Source organism: Stegodyphus dumicola, chromosome 6 (genome assembly GCF_044657685.1).
Source record: "Stegodyphus dumicola isolate Sdum_Otavi_A_Nest chromosome 6, ASM4465768v1".
Taxonomy (NCBI): Eukaryota; Metazoa; Arthropoda; class Arachnida; order Araneae; family Eresidae; genus Stegodyphus; species Stegodyphus dumicola.
In genome coordinates this window covers 136,958,032-136,976,731 of record NC_140773.1, presented here as the reverse complement: position 1 = coordinate 136,976,731, position 18,700 = coordinate 136,958,032, and the positions used below count along the sequence as shown (strand labels likewise).

At 32.4% G+C, this 18,700-nt stretch overlaps 1 protein-coding gene across 2 annotated transcripts in view; it reads left to right on the top strand.

The window, feature by feature from the left end:
• LOC118190066 (uncharacterized) overlaps positions 1-18,700 on the top strand; it is a 258,700-nt gene that overhangs the window by 183,489 nt on the left and 56,511 nt on the right. For both annotated transcript variants that reach the window (XM_085818915.1, XM_085818916.1), the window contains 6 exons: positions 4,020-4,084; positions 5,438-5,585; positions 7,337-7,454; positions 8,090-8,190; positions 8,423-8,494; positions 16,132-16,238. In XM_085818915.1, the coding sequence (XP_085675041.1) occupies positions 4,020-4,084; positions 5,438-5,585; positions 7,337-7,454; positions 8,090-8,190; positions 8,423-8,494; positions 16,132-16,238 (611 nt within the window). The remainder of the gene's footprint in view (positions 1-4,019; positions 4,085-5,437; positions 5,586-7,336; positions 7,455-8,089; positions 8,191-8,422; positions 8,495-16,131; positions 16,239-18,700) is intronic.

Sequence of the window (18,700 nt, the reverse complement as noted above, 5' to 3'; positions counted from 1 at the left end):
TTGCTTTGTAGTTTGATTAGATGTCGAATCATTGCTAGTATTAACTAACGGGATGCTACCGCAGATATTTTGCACTGAATCTCCTGCAGCTTGTTTAATCGCTACACACTTCTCAAGCTCTGCATAGGTTTTTTGGAGCCATTGCTCCATTTCTGGGGTGATTTTCCGTAAGCCATTTCTAAGCGTGTTAAACGCTAAGTTAAACTCAGACATAATCTGCCTACAATCCTCAATCGTGCCATGTTTAAGAATATTCTCAACAATATCGCGCTTATTAAGGATTGCTAAATCATTTATCTCATCCATATTTACCAAGTCAAGCTATCCTATCGATGTACAAGATAATGTCCATAATGAAAGCGTAGAAATCAAAAATATACTCACGAACTTGTCCAGATGAGCTACTCCAAGTACACCTCTCGAAAGAGACCAACGAAAAACACTTACTATTTATAAATAAATTTCATTCACTTCCTAAATTTTAGAATCACACTCGTAGAGCAACTGAATTGAGGTGTTTTGATCCGCTTTTATAAGATTTTTAAAATGCACGAGAACTTTCTCGATTTTTCCCGAAAAGCAAAAGCTTGCAATTAGAGATATTAAATGCGCATGCTCCTGTATTTTTAATTTTTCCGGCGTAGGTTTCTCTTCAAATAAGTCGCGTGTAGCATTGCACGAGAAAATGAAACAATTTAATTACAATTCTATTAAAAATAGCAAACTAAATAAATGAATACAAAAAGCTTAGCAATATTTATTGCATTGATACTCAGCATTAAAAACTAAAACGGGACAGTGCATTTCTTCTGAAACATCTGTGTTCTAAAGAAATAATGCTTTAAATATATATATTGACATTGTCATTTTACTTTAGAATCTGATGTATTCTTTTTAGTTTTAATTGTAAGTATTTTTAGCGAAAAAATGATCTTATACTAATAACACTATACAACAAGATAACTTTGATAATAATTTCCTTTCCTTTCTTGCAGAAACTATGTATGTATACTTTGCCTAGTGCACACTGCGAAAAAAAAAGGGGGGGATAGTTCTATATCTCCCGTTCTACTTTGCCGATTGACGAAATTCAAATGGCGTTTTTCATGTCTTGAAATCTGGATTTAGGATATATATTACATTTATATAAAGCATTGCTCTAACATAGGTATTTTGACACATCGTACATTTTCTAAAATAACATACCAATTTGTTTTCCATATTTCGATTCTACGACCTAAATTATGTCTAAGTGTTAAATTTTGTAAAATTTGGTGCGAAATTTACGGAGAAATTCAAAAATATTACTTGGGGCATTTTTTCAGTTAGCGCCAAGAGTAATTCACTTGGCGAACTTCTTAATATATGGCAACCTATTTTCCTTCCCCTTCCATTGTGTAGGAGCGGAAAAAGATCGTACCTACCTTTTTACATGGTGGATGAACGGAAAAAAGTCACATCGTTTTAACAAAATGCCTTAAACCATATTTGATGTTTTTATCGCTTTCAACAAATATAGCAAATTTCAAAACGCGCCAATATACACTCTTTTGCAAAATCGAAGCACCATGAAGGAAGTGGTTGTTTTTGATGAAATTGAATATGTTTATAGCTCATACACAGATAATAAAATGATTAAAAAGTCAAGGTCGTAGTACCTGTTCACGGCTCACAATCGCTCAATGAGTGTTCGAATTAGTAGTTGGTCGAACCGTCCCTGGCGACAATGCATGCTTGAATTCGTCGTCGCAAGGAGTGGCTAGAGGTTCTTAATGTCATCTTGCGACACATTCTGCCAGGCATTCATCAGTTGCCGCTCAGATCTGCGATATTTTGTGGTGCCTGAATCTGGCGGCCTACCATGCCCCAGACATACTCGATTGGTGAAAGGTTTGGTGTCCTTGCTGGGCAAGGAAGAGTATTAACCAGAAACAGTCCAGAGATAGGCGAGTGGTTTGTGGCATGGCATTATCTTGTTGGAAAATGGCCGCAGGATGATGTGCCATGAAGGTTAATGCAACCAGCCGCAGGATGATATCAACATATCGTTGAGCTGTTAAAGATGTACGGAGGATGACTAAAGATGACCTGCTGTCATAAGAAATAGCGCCCCACACCATCACACCAGGGGTTATGGCTGTGTGCTTTTGTAAAACAAAGCCTGATTGGGACCGCTGGCCCCGTCCTCTCCAGACACGAACACGGTGGTCATCTGCTTCAAGAGGAAGCGGAATTCATCGCTGAACACTAATTATGTCACTAATTATTTGATGCCAGTCTGATGGCAGCCATGATGATCGGTTGCGACACCACTCCAGACGACTCGTCGATGTTGTGGGGTCAAAGGCAAACGTTTTAAAGGCCTCTTTGACCGTAACCCCACCTCACACAAGCGCCGTGAGATGGTGGACGATACTACGAGAGGTATAGACGTGGCTGTACTGCGTTGAATAGTCGACAAAGATACCGTTGGGGCGGTTTGGGCCTGGCGAACAATCATCCTATCTTGCCTCGCATTTGCGCTCCTTGGCCTTCCAGAGCATTCTTTCCGTCGGCGATTTCCTTGTAGCAACTGTTGCTGACAACATCTTTGTACAGCAGTGTCTACAGACACTGCTCTACAGGCACTGCTGTACAGAGAGACACGCTGCAGGTGGCGGCCTATTGCTAGGTATTGCTAGGTACCTAGCTTCACGCAACCCTACAATGCGACCACATTTCGAAGTTGTTTAGTTGTCTGTAAGGTTTTTAATATCGTCGTAATGTCATCATTAGTTGCTTCTTTACGCAATTACTATAGCAGCAGCAACAACAACAACAACCAAAATTCCGCCTCTGCTACTGGTTTTATACTTTGCGAATTGCGCACTAGAAGTGCGCGCTATGATCGCAATTCCTGTTCATTTGGCTTGAAACTTTGATCATTTGCATATTCGATCTAGATTTTTTTGCATGCCAAATTTCGTCACGATTGCAAAAGTCCTTCTTGGTGCGAGGTTGGAATCCCGCGAACGGGCTGGCTGCATGGACGTTTTCGTGGTTTTTTCCATGTGTAACGTGTATACGAGCCAGTTTTCCTTAGAAAGTCCTCCACGAAGGCATCCTTTCCCTTAAGCAAATAGCCCTCGTGTGCTTTGCTATAACTTAACACACTACCTTCTTGGTTCTTTGATTTTTTGGAATAGACAGTGTAAGTTCACGTGTATCTTCGGAAATTTTGAATAAAAAAATTCAAATTTTTTGAAAGTATTATTAGAAATGCATCTACTTTAAGATGATGGTAAAACTTTTATAGACTATAATTGAAAATTTTTTCAAAAAAATATTTAAAAAAACAAATTTTAAAAATAAATCATAAAAAATGGCTGAATTTTATTTGGAATGAACCTAAATTTCGAACTATGAAAGAAGAATCAAGTAAGTTTAATAATAATAAAAAAGGCATTAATAAATGCATAGCTAAAATTTTGAGAGCCAGTTTTTTGAACACTTCTCGTGCCATTTTTACAAAATTTGGCAGTTTGACGTAATGTGAGTCGTAAATTGAAATATGGAAAAAAAAAAATTGCATGTCATTTTAGAAACAGTCCTATTTTGTGTCAAAATACGTATATTAGAACAATACTATATATAAATCTAATACATATACTAAGCTGCTCTTTCGAGACATGAAAAACGCAAGTTGAATTTCGTCAATCGGCTCAGTAAAACGGGAGATATATAGAACTGTCCCCCTTTTTTTTGCGCAGTGTACATTACAGTTTATTAAGTACCTAGCAAACCTAAGAATGTAAAAAATTGAACTCAGGAGGAATTACTGAAAATTTAATTCCAGAAATTTAAAAGAATTTGGCATTTTAATTTTAAACAGCCGTTTAATGTAAGCCTTATTAAATGTCCAAATTATAGCTGAAAAATTTATTTTTCTGCAGAGTGGTGTATATTTTCCCCCAGAATGTTTTGAGTATTTTGAGCTTTTTATGAATTATTTTTATAACTATCATGTCTTTTCATGATAGATTTTCACTGCAGTAAAAAAATGTTGGGCTTCTCAGTTTGGTCACATAGCTGTTGAATATAAAAGGTAAGTAAATTAAATATTTCTGTGATGGCTTGTGTAAAATTTCCGTAATTGTTGTCAGTTCTGCTTGAGTCTTTTTAATTTAAGAAAGACGTGTTGTAAAATGTTTTAGAGACACATATTGTACAATTTCATATGAAGTAGAAATCTTTGTACTTGGGTATATTCATTTGACTATTTAATCTTTTGTATGTTAAACTATTTTTTTTTTCTATTTAACTTCAATGTTTGTTATAATTTCTTATATATTTAAATTCTTGTAATAGTTTAATAAACCAGTTTAATTAATATCTGTGGATTAGAATTACTGAATTATGGCAAAATAAAATAAGGTTATTTGCGTAAATGCAGTGTTAAAGCAAGTGATACCTTCATAGAAAAACTTTTTAAAGGAGACTCTCTTGTTTTTACATTACAAACAGCAGTGGCATAGCTGAATATTTTGCTCCTCAAGGTAGTCTCTGAATTTGCCTCCATTCCCTATACATACCAGAAAGATATGAAATATCAAAACAGTATACAGAGAAATGAATAAAAACTTGGCATTTATTTCTGGAGTGAAACCTTAATTCCAAAATTCTAAGCAAGACAAGCAAGATAGCATATCTTGCTTGTCTTAGAATAAATTTGAAATGTTTCTTTGCATTTCAAAAGTTTAATTTAGTATGACAATTCAGCATCTCATTATTACTCAACCTATCCATTAATGTTTTCTTTCTGTCCCCAAAATCTAGTTGCCTAACTATACAAAATTATGTTTCATATGAAATATGTCATTCTCAAATATATGCCATCACCACACCCTTCACTTCTAGCCCTCTGATATGGTATTAGGAAAAGTTCTGTAAAGTTGTGCAACCAGCCTATAAAACTGCAAAAAATAGAAACTTCAGCCTCTCAACCAGAGTGATTCATTTTTGTGAAAATTCTTGATGTTGAATCTGAATTTATAGTGATCAATACTAATTATAATGAATTGGATTTAATATAAAATTTTATCTTTATATTAGAAATTATTATTACTTGTTTAGCATCACTTTAAAAATAACTTTTTAATTTCTGCATAGTTGTTATTTATTCTTCTTCATTGCATTTATAGGAATACCTAATAATTTTAACTTTCAGCAATTTTTAAAGGATATTTCTTATGCATTCCTTCCATAGGGAAACGGGGAAATCATAATTAATGACATAAATCTTTGCAGTTGTATAGGAAAGCTCAATGGAAGCATATTTTCTTAAGCAGCCATTCATAAAATGTTTTGCTAAAAGTACTGTCCCAGCTGATTTATTATTTTACTCAAATGTTATATGATTATAGAAACTCAACATAACCTTTTTAAATTTTTATTGTAGACAAAATGGACAGATTTTAAATTCTCCAATGGCTGTTGTTATACAGGAAATGGTAGCTTCTGAAGTTTCAGGAGTTCTTTTTACATGTGATCCAGTAACAAATAATCCATCTGTCATCGTTATGACTGGAAATTATGGTTTAGGAGAGGTATGTGGGGAAAGTTTGCGTTAATAAGAAATTTTACATGACATTATAAAATGCTTTAATTATCAATATAAATTACAATTCAGTAGATAAAGTAGTACATGTTAATTCATTTGCAATATGTGAATTTTTACATTTTATATTGTATATACACACAAACACACTTAAATCTGAAAATCTAAAGCTCAGAATAACTGGTGCTTAAACATTCTGATATATCACATGCTGAAGCATCAAACAGTAAAAGCATGAAATTCTTTGCATTATTTAATTTTTATATGGGAAATTATAACTATTCTTTGTTTGTATAATTTTATTCTTATTTTTTATATTTTACAATCAGTTTCAGTCCATTTATATTCTTGCTTCCAGGAGGTTTAACTAAGTCTAGTTCACATGATTTCCAGCATTTAAGTGATTTTTCTGAATGTTAATTTTAAATTTCTATTTATTTCTATTTTTAATTTTGTGGATGGATTTTCATCTAGTGTTAACTCTTTGCTTATAGCGTTGTTGAGATGGAGCAACTAATGAGCAATTTAATCGAACCAGCTACTAGTGTGGACATCTGCCTTAAATAGTTAGTTTAAAAAAGAAAAAAAATAGTAATTCAATTAAAATTAATGTTGTGTTAAATATTGCAAAATGATAATATGGGAAAGAATGAAATAGAATGTAAATCTATCAGAAGTGGCAAACTGCCTGATGTAAATGAAGCACAAACCAAAAACAGCATGAAGCATAAACTTGGAAATCTATCCTGAAACAGAAGTAAATTCAAACAAAAGTAAAATAATAAAATAAAACAGCAATGTTTGATAATTCTCTGGTCTTTGTCAAGGAGTAGTTAAGAGAATTATCAACTGTTGCTATTTTTTAAAATTTACTTCTGTTTCAGATCGCTTTCCACGTTTTTAAATTGTATCTCGATAAATTGCAAAAGAAATTATTAATTAAGTAATTAAATTGGAAATAAGTTTTTCTTCTGAATTTAAATATTATATATTAGCTTTACAATTTCTGTTTCAATTATATATATATATATATATACATAGGTGTGTGTGTGTGTAATCATATAATCATCATTGCAGAACTTTATAAATACATATTAAAATGATTACACACACATACACACTAGTAATCATTTTAATATGTAGTTATAAAGTTCTGCAATGATATTTTTAAATGAGGTATCATATATCTAAAGAAGAATTTTGCATATACTGTAGATAGAGCAGATATTGATCAAGTAGTAATGAGTTTATATTCATTTGATAAAATATAAGTAAAAACAACAACTTAGGAGATTAAAAAAGCACATATGAATAGTTGTGTATTAACATTACCCCATCCTATGATTTAAAAAAAGTCATTTACATTTATTTTTTCTAGACTATTCTTCTTATTTACAGGACCAACATTTCTCTAAATTTATATCTTACACTGTTCATAGTTGTAAAATTTTTGCTGTTCGTATTTGTAAATTCGTATGTGTTCTAAAAGTCTGAACACTAGGTAATAAAAACAATGCCTGTTTAAAGTAAATAGAGATTAGTAAATTTTTTTTATTTTACTTTATTAACTATATATTAATTAATTGAAAGTCTTTCATAGTTTGTGAATGTCTCTTACCTTTTTCTGGTAACTATTCATCAGTTGCTTATTTTGTTTGTAATATATAACAGTTGTGATATTGCTATCTTTAATTTTGCTATTTTATTCAAGAACAGTTTTGGATTTTATATACTTTCTAGACTGTAGTCTCAGGATCTGAAGAACCAGATACTGTCATACTTTACAGAGATGATGACAATAATTTGAATGTTAAATCTGTAATCATTGGGGCAAAAAACCAGAAAATGATTATGAAAGGTAAATTATTTTTATTTAATGATTACACTGCATTTTTAAGTTTATGATAGTTATTTTTTTCATAGCAAGTTCAATATGAATCAATTGGTCATGAAATTCTTTAAACTAATTTTGTGACGTGAAACCTTTAATTTTTAAAAATAAAAATGTCTGTTTCTTAAGGAGTTATTTTAAAATAAAAAAAAATAGCTCTCCCCCCACATGGGGAAGAAACTACAATAATTTATAAAGTAATCATCGAGATGCGAGTCTTAATTTTTTGTTAAGTATAGGTGTGAATTTTATTTAACAGTGTAATAAATTATAATATTTTTCAACGGAAATTTTAAACTTAAAAAGATCAAGAAATTGAATTTGATGAAAATAAACTTTAAAAAAAAATGATTAAAACAATTATTTATATTATCCTATTTTTGAACTATTTATTTGTTTATTTATTTTTCATTTATTAATTTTTTGGTGGTAATTTTAATAATATAATAATAATATATTGTATTAGTATAATTAATATATTGTATTAGTATATTCTTAAAAATAAAATAAATATAAGAGTACATAATTATGGTTATTCTTAAGAGTTTATTTGCATTTAGAAAATTTTAATTTTATTTTGTGAATTTTTCTCAATTTGCTAGATGATGGTGGAACAGTTTATGAGAAATTGGCTGAAAGTGAGAAGATGGAAAGTTGTATATCAAATGAACTAGCAGTAGATCTGGGGAAATTAGCAATAAAAGTTAGTTTCTCCCCCTTTTCTTAAAAAAAAATTCTGCAACTATGTAATTTATTGTATATTTTGTTTTGTTACTTAAATTATTTTGATTTTGTATTTAGAAAAATATTGTATGCTTTCTGAGAATATATTTTATTTTAAAAAACGTTTATTAAATCTTAAAACTAATATATATTATTTTAAAAATCATTTATTAAATCTTAAAAAAATTTCAAATGTTTCTCATTGTTTCCAGATTGAAAACTATTACAAATCACCCAGAGATATTGAGTGGGGAGTAGCAAATGATACCATTTATATTTTACAAGTAAGATTCTTTTTCTAAATAATACAATACAAAGTCCGTAATCCGGATGTCCATTATCCGGAATGATCTATAATCCGGACATCAAAGCCACAACCTTACGCATAATGCGTTTACGCATGCGCGGTTGATGCGCGCGTCCGCTACGCATGCTCGTAAAGCCAGTAAAGCGTTTACACATGCGCGCTTCCGATAGTGAAGAAAGTGACAGAGAGGTTATTATTGAAAACGAAAAAATTTCGATTGACAAGTTAGTCGGTATTCTCGACACAGCAATTACAGGATTTGAACAGTGGAACTAAACAAGAAATTATGATTATTTATAGAAGAAAGAATTAAAGAGAAAGTATTAGCACAAAAAACGAAGTAAACGACTTGCACTGAAAGAAATGATTTATAAAGTAAACAAATAAATACTGAGCTTTTTTTTTTTTGTAGATTTTGATACTCTTTAGATCATAATTGCTCTTTATTTCATAAATTACGGTTTCATATTTTTAATTGTATAATTTCTGCATGCCATCTTAGCAGATTTAAATTGATGATCTATAATCCGGAATCGCCGAAGTCCCGAGGAGTCCGGTTACGGACTTTGTACTGTATTTACCAAATTTTGGATGTAAGGATTTTAGTAGAAATTTAGTTTAAAAATATTATACTCTAAATGAAAAACAAAATATACCGCTTTCAAACCTTACCCTAATCAATATAACATATACCCATTCTGTAGAAAAAGTATATATTCCAAAATTGCAAGAACTACTTTTATATAATTGTGTCATAACTGAATATAAGAATTTATAATAAATATAGTAATTTACTATTTATTATTATTATTATTTTTTTTTTTCCGTATAGAGTGAGTGAAACTTATTTTACCATTTTGTATGCAACGCATTTTATTCCATTATTTGTTTGCTCATGTAAGCAAAATAAGGTTTAATTGTAATGCAAAGTTTTTTTCATTCAAGTTTGATAAAAAATATTTTCAATTGTTAATTATGTCTAATTCAAAGATTTTGAAGCAAGAATTTATCAGAGATGTTGTTATCATCAGTGAATATTGGAAATACATGCTAATAATTCAATGAATAATGACTTCTGAATATTAGTGAAAACTGTAATTTACAAAAATTTCTTCTTACCCTAAATGCTTAGGAAGTAAATATATATAAATGATAAAAATGAACTGTAATTTTCAAAACGTTCTGCATTTCTAAAAAGCATAGCATTTTACTGAATTGCAAATGTTATGAAATTCAAGAAATGTTGAAAATATGTAAAACATATATATAGATAGATGTGTAAAGGAAAATATATATATATATATTTTATATATATATATATATATATATATATATATATATATATATATATAAAACTGAATAAATAAAGGTATTAAATTCGGCAACAACTCTGAAAGTTACCAGTATTTCTTGGAATATAAATGAACATTTGTGTGAAACATAGCTTGTGTGAAAATGATCATTATGGTAACTCCAGGAAAGCATAAGTTCCTGATTTCGTTATAAATGCTGTTTTAGGCACATCCTCTGGTTTCATCACTATTTGAAAGTACCCTGAGGTAAGATCTATGGTGGTCATGTATTTGGTGGACCTAATGTTCCTGATCACTTCCTCAATTATAGGTAGAGGATAAACGGGGTATTTGGTTAAGCTGTTAAGCTTCTTGTAGTCGATAGCTAACCTCCAGGCTTGAAAATGTGAAGGAGGCATATCATTTTTCTTTCTACATAATATGGCGGGACTCGCATAAGGGCTGCTTATTGTCTTAATTATTTTATTTTCGAGCATGTGTTGAATATGCTCCTCAATCTTTTCCTTAACGCGATCATATCTGTATGGCATGGCCTTCACGGGCTCCTCACTTTTTAACTTAATTTCATGCTGGACTATCTGAGTGAGGCCAGGTGTTTCAGAAAATAAATCAGAAAACTGGCTTACCATTTCTTGTAGTTTTCATCTGTCTTCTGCTTTCGCATGTTCCAGGTTGAGTTGCGGAGGCTCCACAGCTTGTACTTCCTTCGGCTCCATGTTAAGTTTCATCGTTTCATTCTGAAAATTAATTTCGGCTCCCGCTGTTTTTAAAAAATCTGTCCGCAAAATTACCGAAACTTGTAGATTTCGCACTACAAAAAATATAGACTTCTGAATTTCGTTTTTGATCTCTACATTGAACGTTGCTTTTCCTATACTTGAACAATGTTTGCCCTGCGCTGCAATGACTTTGGTGTTTTGCGCTTCAAATAATCTATAGTTTTTAAAAATTATTTCGAAAGAATTGTTCTGATCAAAAATTTGCTTCTGCTCCCGTATCCACCAAGGCTTTTGTTGGCACCTTCTGTTGGCTTCATTTCATTCTTCCAATTTATTCGAATGTGAATTACCGGTAAGGACAAATTTTTTATAATCACCGTTTTTAATTGAACTTTTGAGGAATTTCTATTCGAATGGGGTGACTGTAAACCCTTTTCAGAGGCCACCCGTTCAAGTTTAAATCCTTTTTAACAGCCCCTTTTTTTAATCTTGCGGCCTATTCTGGCGGCCCCCTTTCTTTTTATCTTGAAATTTATTTTTGCTGTAAGATGTTTTCGGTTTTTCCGCATATGGCCTGCAAAACTGTCCGTTTGATCTTTGCCCGAAACTTCTCGTACGCGTACTTTCTGCTACCCTCCTACTCTCGAATTTCACCGCCAGCTCGAACAATTGTTCTAGAATGCTGGGGTTTCTTACTTCAATATAATCCTGAACTTTCGGCAATAGTCCAGGCAAAATGATTTGGATTATTTCTTCGTTGGGCTTTTTATTATATAACAAATTCGCTACTTGGATCTTGCGTAAGATGAAATTAGACAATTTTTCAATTTTAAATTGGTACTTGCCGTACAATTCGGCTTCAAGCCTAGCTCTATCTTTAACCACGGGAAAAGCTTTTATTAGCGCAGCTTTAAAATTGTCGAACGTATAACTGGGGCTTCCTATTTCTCCCAATCGAAATTTTCCTATCCCTTTAAACCAACTTAATGCTTGTCCTCGCAAGACGGTAGTGGTTATCGTGATCTTTTGTACATCAGGGACAGGATAAAGTAAAAAATGATTATCTAAAATTTCTAGGAAGCTAGTTACGAACGTTCTTCCGTCAAATATCACCGATGGTTTCATAGAGGCCCTCATAGTGTCCACCAGATATCCAAAGCCTTCCATCATGCTTCCAGGAGCCAGTGGGGTCTGCGATGTTGCTGGAGCTAATTCAGCTGCACCTTCGTTGTTAGCCATGAGTTCTGAAAAATTCGGGCGACACTTGTAAAATCTATATCTAACTGTCCACATGCACTAACTTAGATCCTACGATGAACCTGGCGAATTCTCGCACAGGTGTGAAACAGATACCAGCACAGAAGAAGGGTGAAAAATAACCCTTTATTAACTCAAACTAAAATAACAGAAAGCACGGACTTCGTGTGTTACACAAACACCGTTCACTTGCGGCGATAACTAAACGTAGGCTAGAATACAAATAAAAATCTGAAAATAAAACGAGTGCAAGAATGCACTTCAAAATTACTCCTAAGAGATGGACTCACAGAGATCTAACCGGCGTGATACTAAACTGATAAGGCCAATGGGCTTACTCGAGTGACCGCGAAATAACAACGAAACGTGCGCTAGGCTAGCGAAACACGCTCTGAATAAACTGAGATAATCACACGTTTAAATAACACTTCACTTAACTTTAAAATTTACATCCTGGCGAGAGAATGTGAGGGAAAGTTTGAGAAGTTGAGAACAGGTAAACTTAAAATAAATTTGTTATGCAAATTAAGAAAACCGTACAAGTTATTAAACTTTCTCGAGGGCAGTCTAGTAAATCATCAAACTCCTTACTACAGACTTTATTTTTGATATGATTTTGGAAACTACAAATAAAAAGAATTTTTAACCTGGTTTTATCTATGATCTCACAAATAGTTTTTTTAAGTACTTTGTGTTATTCTTTACCTTTCTGTGCTAGATTATCGACTGCCTTATTATGCCGCAATGAGATGGTATCAGGAATGAGAAAAATATTTGTTATAACTGGAATGTCTTTTAGGCATAAAGCTAGTAAACTTGATTGGATATGGCCGGTGAGGAAATTGGATATGGCCATTCATTATTTGGATGATGTTCTTCAATCATTTCTGTCACTAGGAAAAACAAAATTTCTGAATTCCAGGTTCGATTTCAGAATAGTCTGACAAAGATCCAGTCTCAAAGCAATACTTTTGATTTCATTAGGATCACGGAGTTCGGGAAATGGGCCAAAATTTATTTTATATTTCAATTTATCTTTCATAACAAATTGAATGAAAACCAACCTGCTCAGCTTTAGTCCTTCATGGCTGTCAATTTATCACAAGCCTCTTATGCTTCTAAACAATTCTGAGAATTTTCTCAGAAAGCTTTAAATTGGAAATTTGGATCTCATGAGGCATGCTCAGTCCGCTCTATCCAATATAATATAGAGGAACATCTATTGGAATTGTTTTTACAGTACCTGCAAAAAGGCAGAAAACCTAGTTTTGCAATGTTCTTTGTCAGACTCTCAGGAGCAGTTGTTAATGACATTCAGCAATATTTTATAATAGGTTTTATAAGCGTTTTATAAGTTGTAAATAAGGTAAAAGGTCGCACATCCCCAACAAATTTCTGCTAATTGTTTAATTACGTTCAAACGATTATTTACTCATAACTTCAGTTCTTCCAGCTGGGAATTCCATGACAACTTTCCATCTAAGAAGGCTGCCAAATATTTTCTGCATTTGAAGTTCAGGGATATTATTATATAAAACCTTAAGATCGAGAACCATGTGGCTCTAGAGAAAATTAGACAAGTAATCTTTTCAGTGTTTACCTCCAAGTTATTTAATTGTTACCAAATACTTCGCCTGTTCATGGTTTTATTTAGTGTATCTTCTAACTTCTCCTGTGTACTCTTTAGTGCAAGGATTACCATATCACCAAATCATCAGCATACTTGAGTACATTTACATCCTTATCTATATATATAAGATCGTTTTTATATACATTAAAAAGACAACAGCTAATCGCTGCTCTTTGGGGAAGACAGAGCTGGTGCTAACAGTGCGATTGCTCAGGGCAGCAAAATTTTAGAATTTAAAAAAGAATCTATCGGCAAAATTTTGAAGTCGCAGAATTTGCACAGGGCTGGGAAAAGGTCTATCGCCCGCACCAAGGGAAGATTAGACTTAAATTGTTTGTAACAAGTTGTAGCATTTCCGTAATGCATGTTTATTAATTAGTGGCCAATAAAACTGATTCATTTTAGCATATTTTCAGATACTCCGAGATGCAAACGTTCTTTAGAAGGAGGTGTCATCTAAACGCAGTCGCAACATGACTTTTATTACCATTATATAAATATATATATATATTAATAACTGCAGACTGCAGTATGCTTTTCAGTTGATCAGTGCTACCTGCATAGGTAGGATGTAATAATCCATGAGATTTGCAATACCACTTAAGACGGCAAGAGTATTAGTTTGTAGAGACATTAGAATTTTTTTGGGAGCAGGAGATGGGAAAAATGAGCATCGCCCTCGCCAGGAATCGAACTATGGACCTCTGGCATACATGCCCATCGTGCTGACCACTACACTACGAAGGCATGCTAAGAAGGCGGGAGACGCACCTTATATACTACCCCTTTTAAATGGCGACTGGGTTTTTAGAAGCCAAATCCTGGGTGTGGAGAATCATCATCCACCACCATTTTTTAGTTCGAACGCCACTGTAGAGACATTATGATTTTTTTCGAAGCAGGAGATGTGAAAAATGATCAACGCTTTCGCCGGGAATCGTTCGCGGACCTCTGGAATACGCGCCCAGCGTGCTGACCACTACACTACGAAGGCATGCTAAGAAGGCGGTAGAAATACCTTATAAGCTTATGTGATAGATCTGTAAATCTAGGAGTTATCCTTTTAGAATATCTTTATTTAGCAGAGGAATAATGTTTCCGAATTGAGAGAATAGCACTGTTTAAAATTTTATTTTATATTCTTAAGATCATTGTTCTTTCAACTGAATCAGTGTTATGAATAAATCTAGCACGAATGCCATCGCTTACAGGAGACTTTTTATGTGGAGGGTATCTTTGATTGCTATATTTTGTTCACCTTTGGAAAAATTTATAATAAACGTAGGATGTTTCCAAAATTTCTTGGAATCTAGGTATGATTATTTTATTTCGTCAATTTTCATCAATATTACCATGCAGTTTTTCAGAATAGTATCAATTTAATTTAATACGCTTTTTACAACGATAGACTAATTTATGTTTTCAACCTCAAAAAACAAAAAAGTCCTCAGAGAACTTTTACGGTGACTCCTCAATCTGTCTATGGCATGGTTAAACTCTCAAATCGATCACCCTATAAAACGTTTTACAAAATTACAGGGGATAGCTGAATAAACTTGTTAAGATTTGTCTCTAGCCGAAAGCGTTGCCTTTAAATTCTTGAATTGAACCGATGCCCATTTTCTTGAGCTTTGGAAATACCCTACGTAAAAGGCAGGTGTAGGATTGTTATCCACATGCCTTGCGCTTTCCTTTTATAGTTTTGTATCCTTCTACTTTTTCATAGATCTTAACTTTATTTTCTGTGTAAAAAGAATTAAAGGCCCTGCAATATCGTCATCAGAATTAAGGAAGGAATTTTTAAAATTTATAGGATTCCTCAATTGTTTTCTGATGAAGTCATACATCTTCCCACTGTCCATCCTAAAATCAGCTTTGGAAACAAAATCAATAAAAGAGGCTTGTTTGGCCACTAAAATGACCTTCCAAACTGAACCGCTTTATCTCCATTCCACAACAGTTAAAAGCCTGTCCTTCTTTTTTCTTTATTTCTTAGCCTGTTTCGCTCTTTCTTTAATTCTGCTAATTTATAAGTTTAGAAAACATTTGTATTGTTTCAGTTTATCACGTGAAATAAATCGTTTCATAACTTGTAACTAAGACATTGTTGCATTTAGAGAAAAGTCCGTCGATGTTTTTTACAGAATTTAAAGATAAAAATCTGTTTTTAACCTCCCTCGGAAGAATGACTAGTCTGCCCATTTAAAATTCCATGAAATTATGTTATTCTGAAAAATCACCTTTCTTTCTGGTGAATCACTTTTATAAGTAGAAAGCGGGTTGTAACTGCCGATGTAATGCTGCTGTTGTAATGAATAAATGAAGCAAGATCGCCTGAGTTGAAAATAAACTGTATATTATACACATCTATGAACTCTTTGACCGATTCTTCCATGGCATTCTGTGCTGAATACCTCCACTTTTCTGAAAGGGCACCAAATCCAAAATCCAAATCCTAACACCAAATCCTAAAGCAGATTTATTATAGCTGAATCTTTTACTACGAAATATTTTTGGGAAATAATTTTTTTTTTTTTTTTTTTGTTAAAAATTGTTTTATTTTTTCTTAGTATAAAAAGGAATGAAAATTTTGTGTCCAGAGTTCTGAATTTGTAATTCCATGAATAAAATTTTAGAGAAAGACTATACCCAAATATTTATATCGTAATTAATTTTCTTCACACCTTTTTCATAGTCTCGACCTGTTACAAGTGGAACAGGAGAAAATGATTATGAAATTAAGCACGAATTTGATGCTCCACTTCGCTGCGAACGTGACTATTTCACCGTTTGCAATGTTGGGTATGTATTTAATAGTTTTTATTGGAACAGGAATTGGGTATTCAAACTCTCATTTGCAGTTATAAATTGTACTGAACATTTCAATTGTTGATGATAATTTTGCTTCTGTAATGTAAATAAAATCTTGTTTATGATATATTCAGGTTGTAATCAGGTTTCATAAACGCTGTCATTGTCAAATTAAGTATTTTCAGTTGGAAACCTATAGTAGGATAATGGGGGGGGGAGATACCTATTTCTGTCCTATGTAATGGCAAGGTGATCAAAATGTAATCAATTGTAACCAGATTGTAAACAATTAAAATTTAGTTATATTAACAAAAAGTAATATAAGCTTTCTAAAGCAGCATGCAATAAAGATTTAAAGTATACATAAAAAAATTCTTGTAGAGGCTTTTGTATTTTATTTGCAATATTTTTTAATTGGTATTTTAACTGCTGTATCTGATATATTTAAGAAATTATGAAATTCTGCTACATTCTTAGCATCTAAATTTCTTTTTGTTAAAGGACTTAGCATTGGATAAAAGAAAATTACGATATAGAGATATGTTCTAATATTCTGAAATAGTATGCATTCTTTTGATTTTTAAAGTTTGAAATCATTGGATGTTTAAAAACGTATATCACATATATAATACTTGGTATATATTTTTCATTAATCATCTTGTATAGTTTTCAATCTAGACCCTGATGTTCTATTTATTTTTATTCATATTAAATGACTTTGCTTCTACAGTAGGATTTCAATATGTTGAACTGAATGTCTCCCCCTCTCCCCCCAAAAAAAAGGGTTTGAGAAGTTTTATGTTTTAATGTCACAGAAAAGGTAGCTCTTTTTTTTTTTTTTTTTTTCCTTCTAAAGTGTTATATGTTTTCACCGATGTCACAGTTAACCAGCCTTTTCTTGTATTTACTCCCCTGCTAAAAATACCATGTATAGATCCATAATGGAGATTTGGTCTACAGGTACTCGTAGAAAAAACCAACAGACTCATACAGGTACCCATAGACCAAATCCCTGTAAAATCAGCAAACAAAAACCCGTAGACCTATGCAGGTACCTGTAGGCAAAATCCCGTAAAATCAGTTAATAGAATTTCATAAAGAAAACTAATAGAACTATACGGGTATCCATATGGAGAATTCATATAAAAAAACAAAAAAGTAGAATTGAAGATCAAATTTCCATAAAAATTAGTAAATATGATAATATGCCAGTAGACTTACTTAGCACTGATGAAATGTACGGAATCGTATAAGGGAAAAAGCAAGTGGGGTAATTTTAAACAAAATTCATTGCGAATAAACTTAATTAAAATTTTAAATACCTAGAAGCCTACAGGCTTTTTCTTTATCTATACATGTCTATACAAGCGTATTACAAAACATTTGTATAAATTCTCTTTACAAAATTTTAAACTCCCCTTATATAACTTTGAAAGTAAAATTAACAGAAAGAGAATAATCGAAGTCATGATTTGAAACTATCGAATGATAATATGTATATACACCTCATTTGATGGTTGTGAATCATGACTTTGCTTATTATCTTCATTGATTATATATATAGATATGTATATACATGTGACGAAAACAGAAAAAGATATAGTAATGTTGATGGTGTAGAATGTAGATCCATATTGAAGAGGAAACTTGGCAGCTGAGTACAATTAAATATTCATTTTTGTTTCAATTGTCATTTGTGGCCACAGTTCACTTGTTGGCACTCTGATTGTGCCTATTTCCAGAAAATTTACATTTTTGAAAATGTTGCAATAGGAAGAAAGCAGGGCGGCAGCGTCCTTACGGCAACAGAAGTAGAAGCAAAAGTGTGCAATTATCCAGCATGGAAGCTCACCAAGAGAACGTTTTGGTTTAGGTTACATATTAAGTGAGAGGTTTCAGTTCTTTAAATTTTAAGTTCAGGTTCTGAATTAGTGACATCAACGGGGTTATTCAAGCTATAGGTTGATCTAGAAATGACGCAGCCCAGAAAAATTATTACTATTTTTAGAATATAGAAGGGGAATTAAGGACTATTACTAGTTTAAATTATAATTTTGAGATTTACATACTTTTTATCTTACATATGAACTCAAAATTTCAAGAATTGAAACTTGTCTTTTAATAAGCAACCTAAACCAAAACCCTATTTTAGTGAGCCTCTACTAGATAATTGCCCACTTTTGTTTCTACCTCTGTTATCATTAGGATGCTGCCTCTCTGCTTTCTTCCTATCGCAGTAGTTTCAAAAATTTTAATATTCTGGAAATAACATGATTAGCGTGCAAGTGGATTGTGGCTACAAATGTCAAATGAAATAAAAATGAATATTTACTCTTACTCGTCTGCCAAGTTTCCTCTTGAATATAGATCTAGTTCTATGCCATCAACATTACTACGTCTCTTTCTGTTTCCATCACATACACATATCACTGTATCTCATTGCATATATTTGT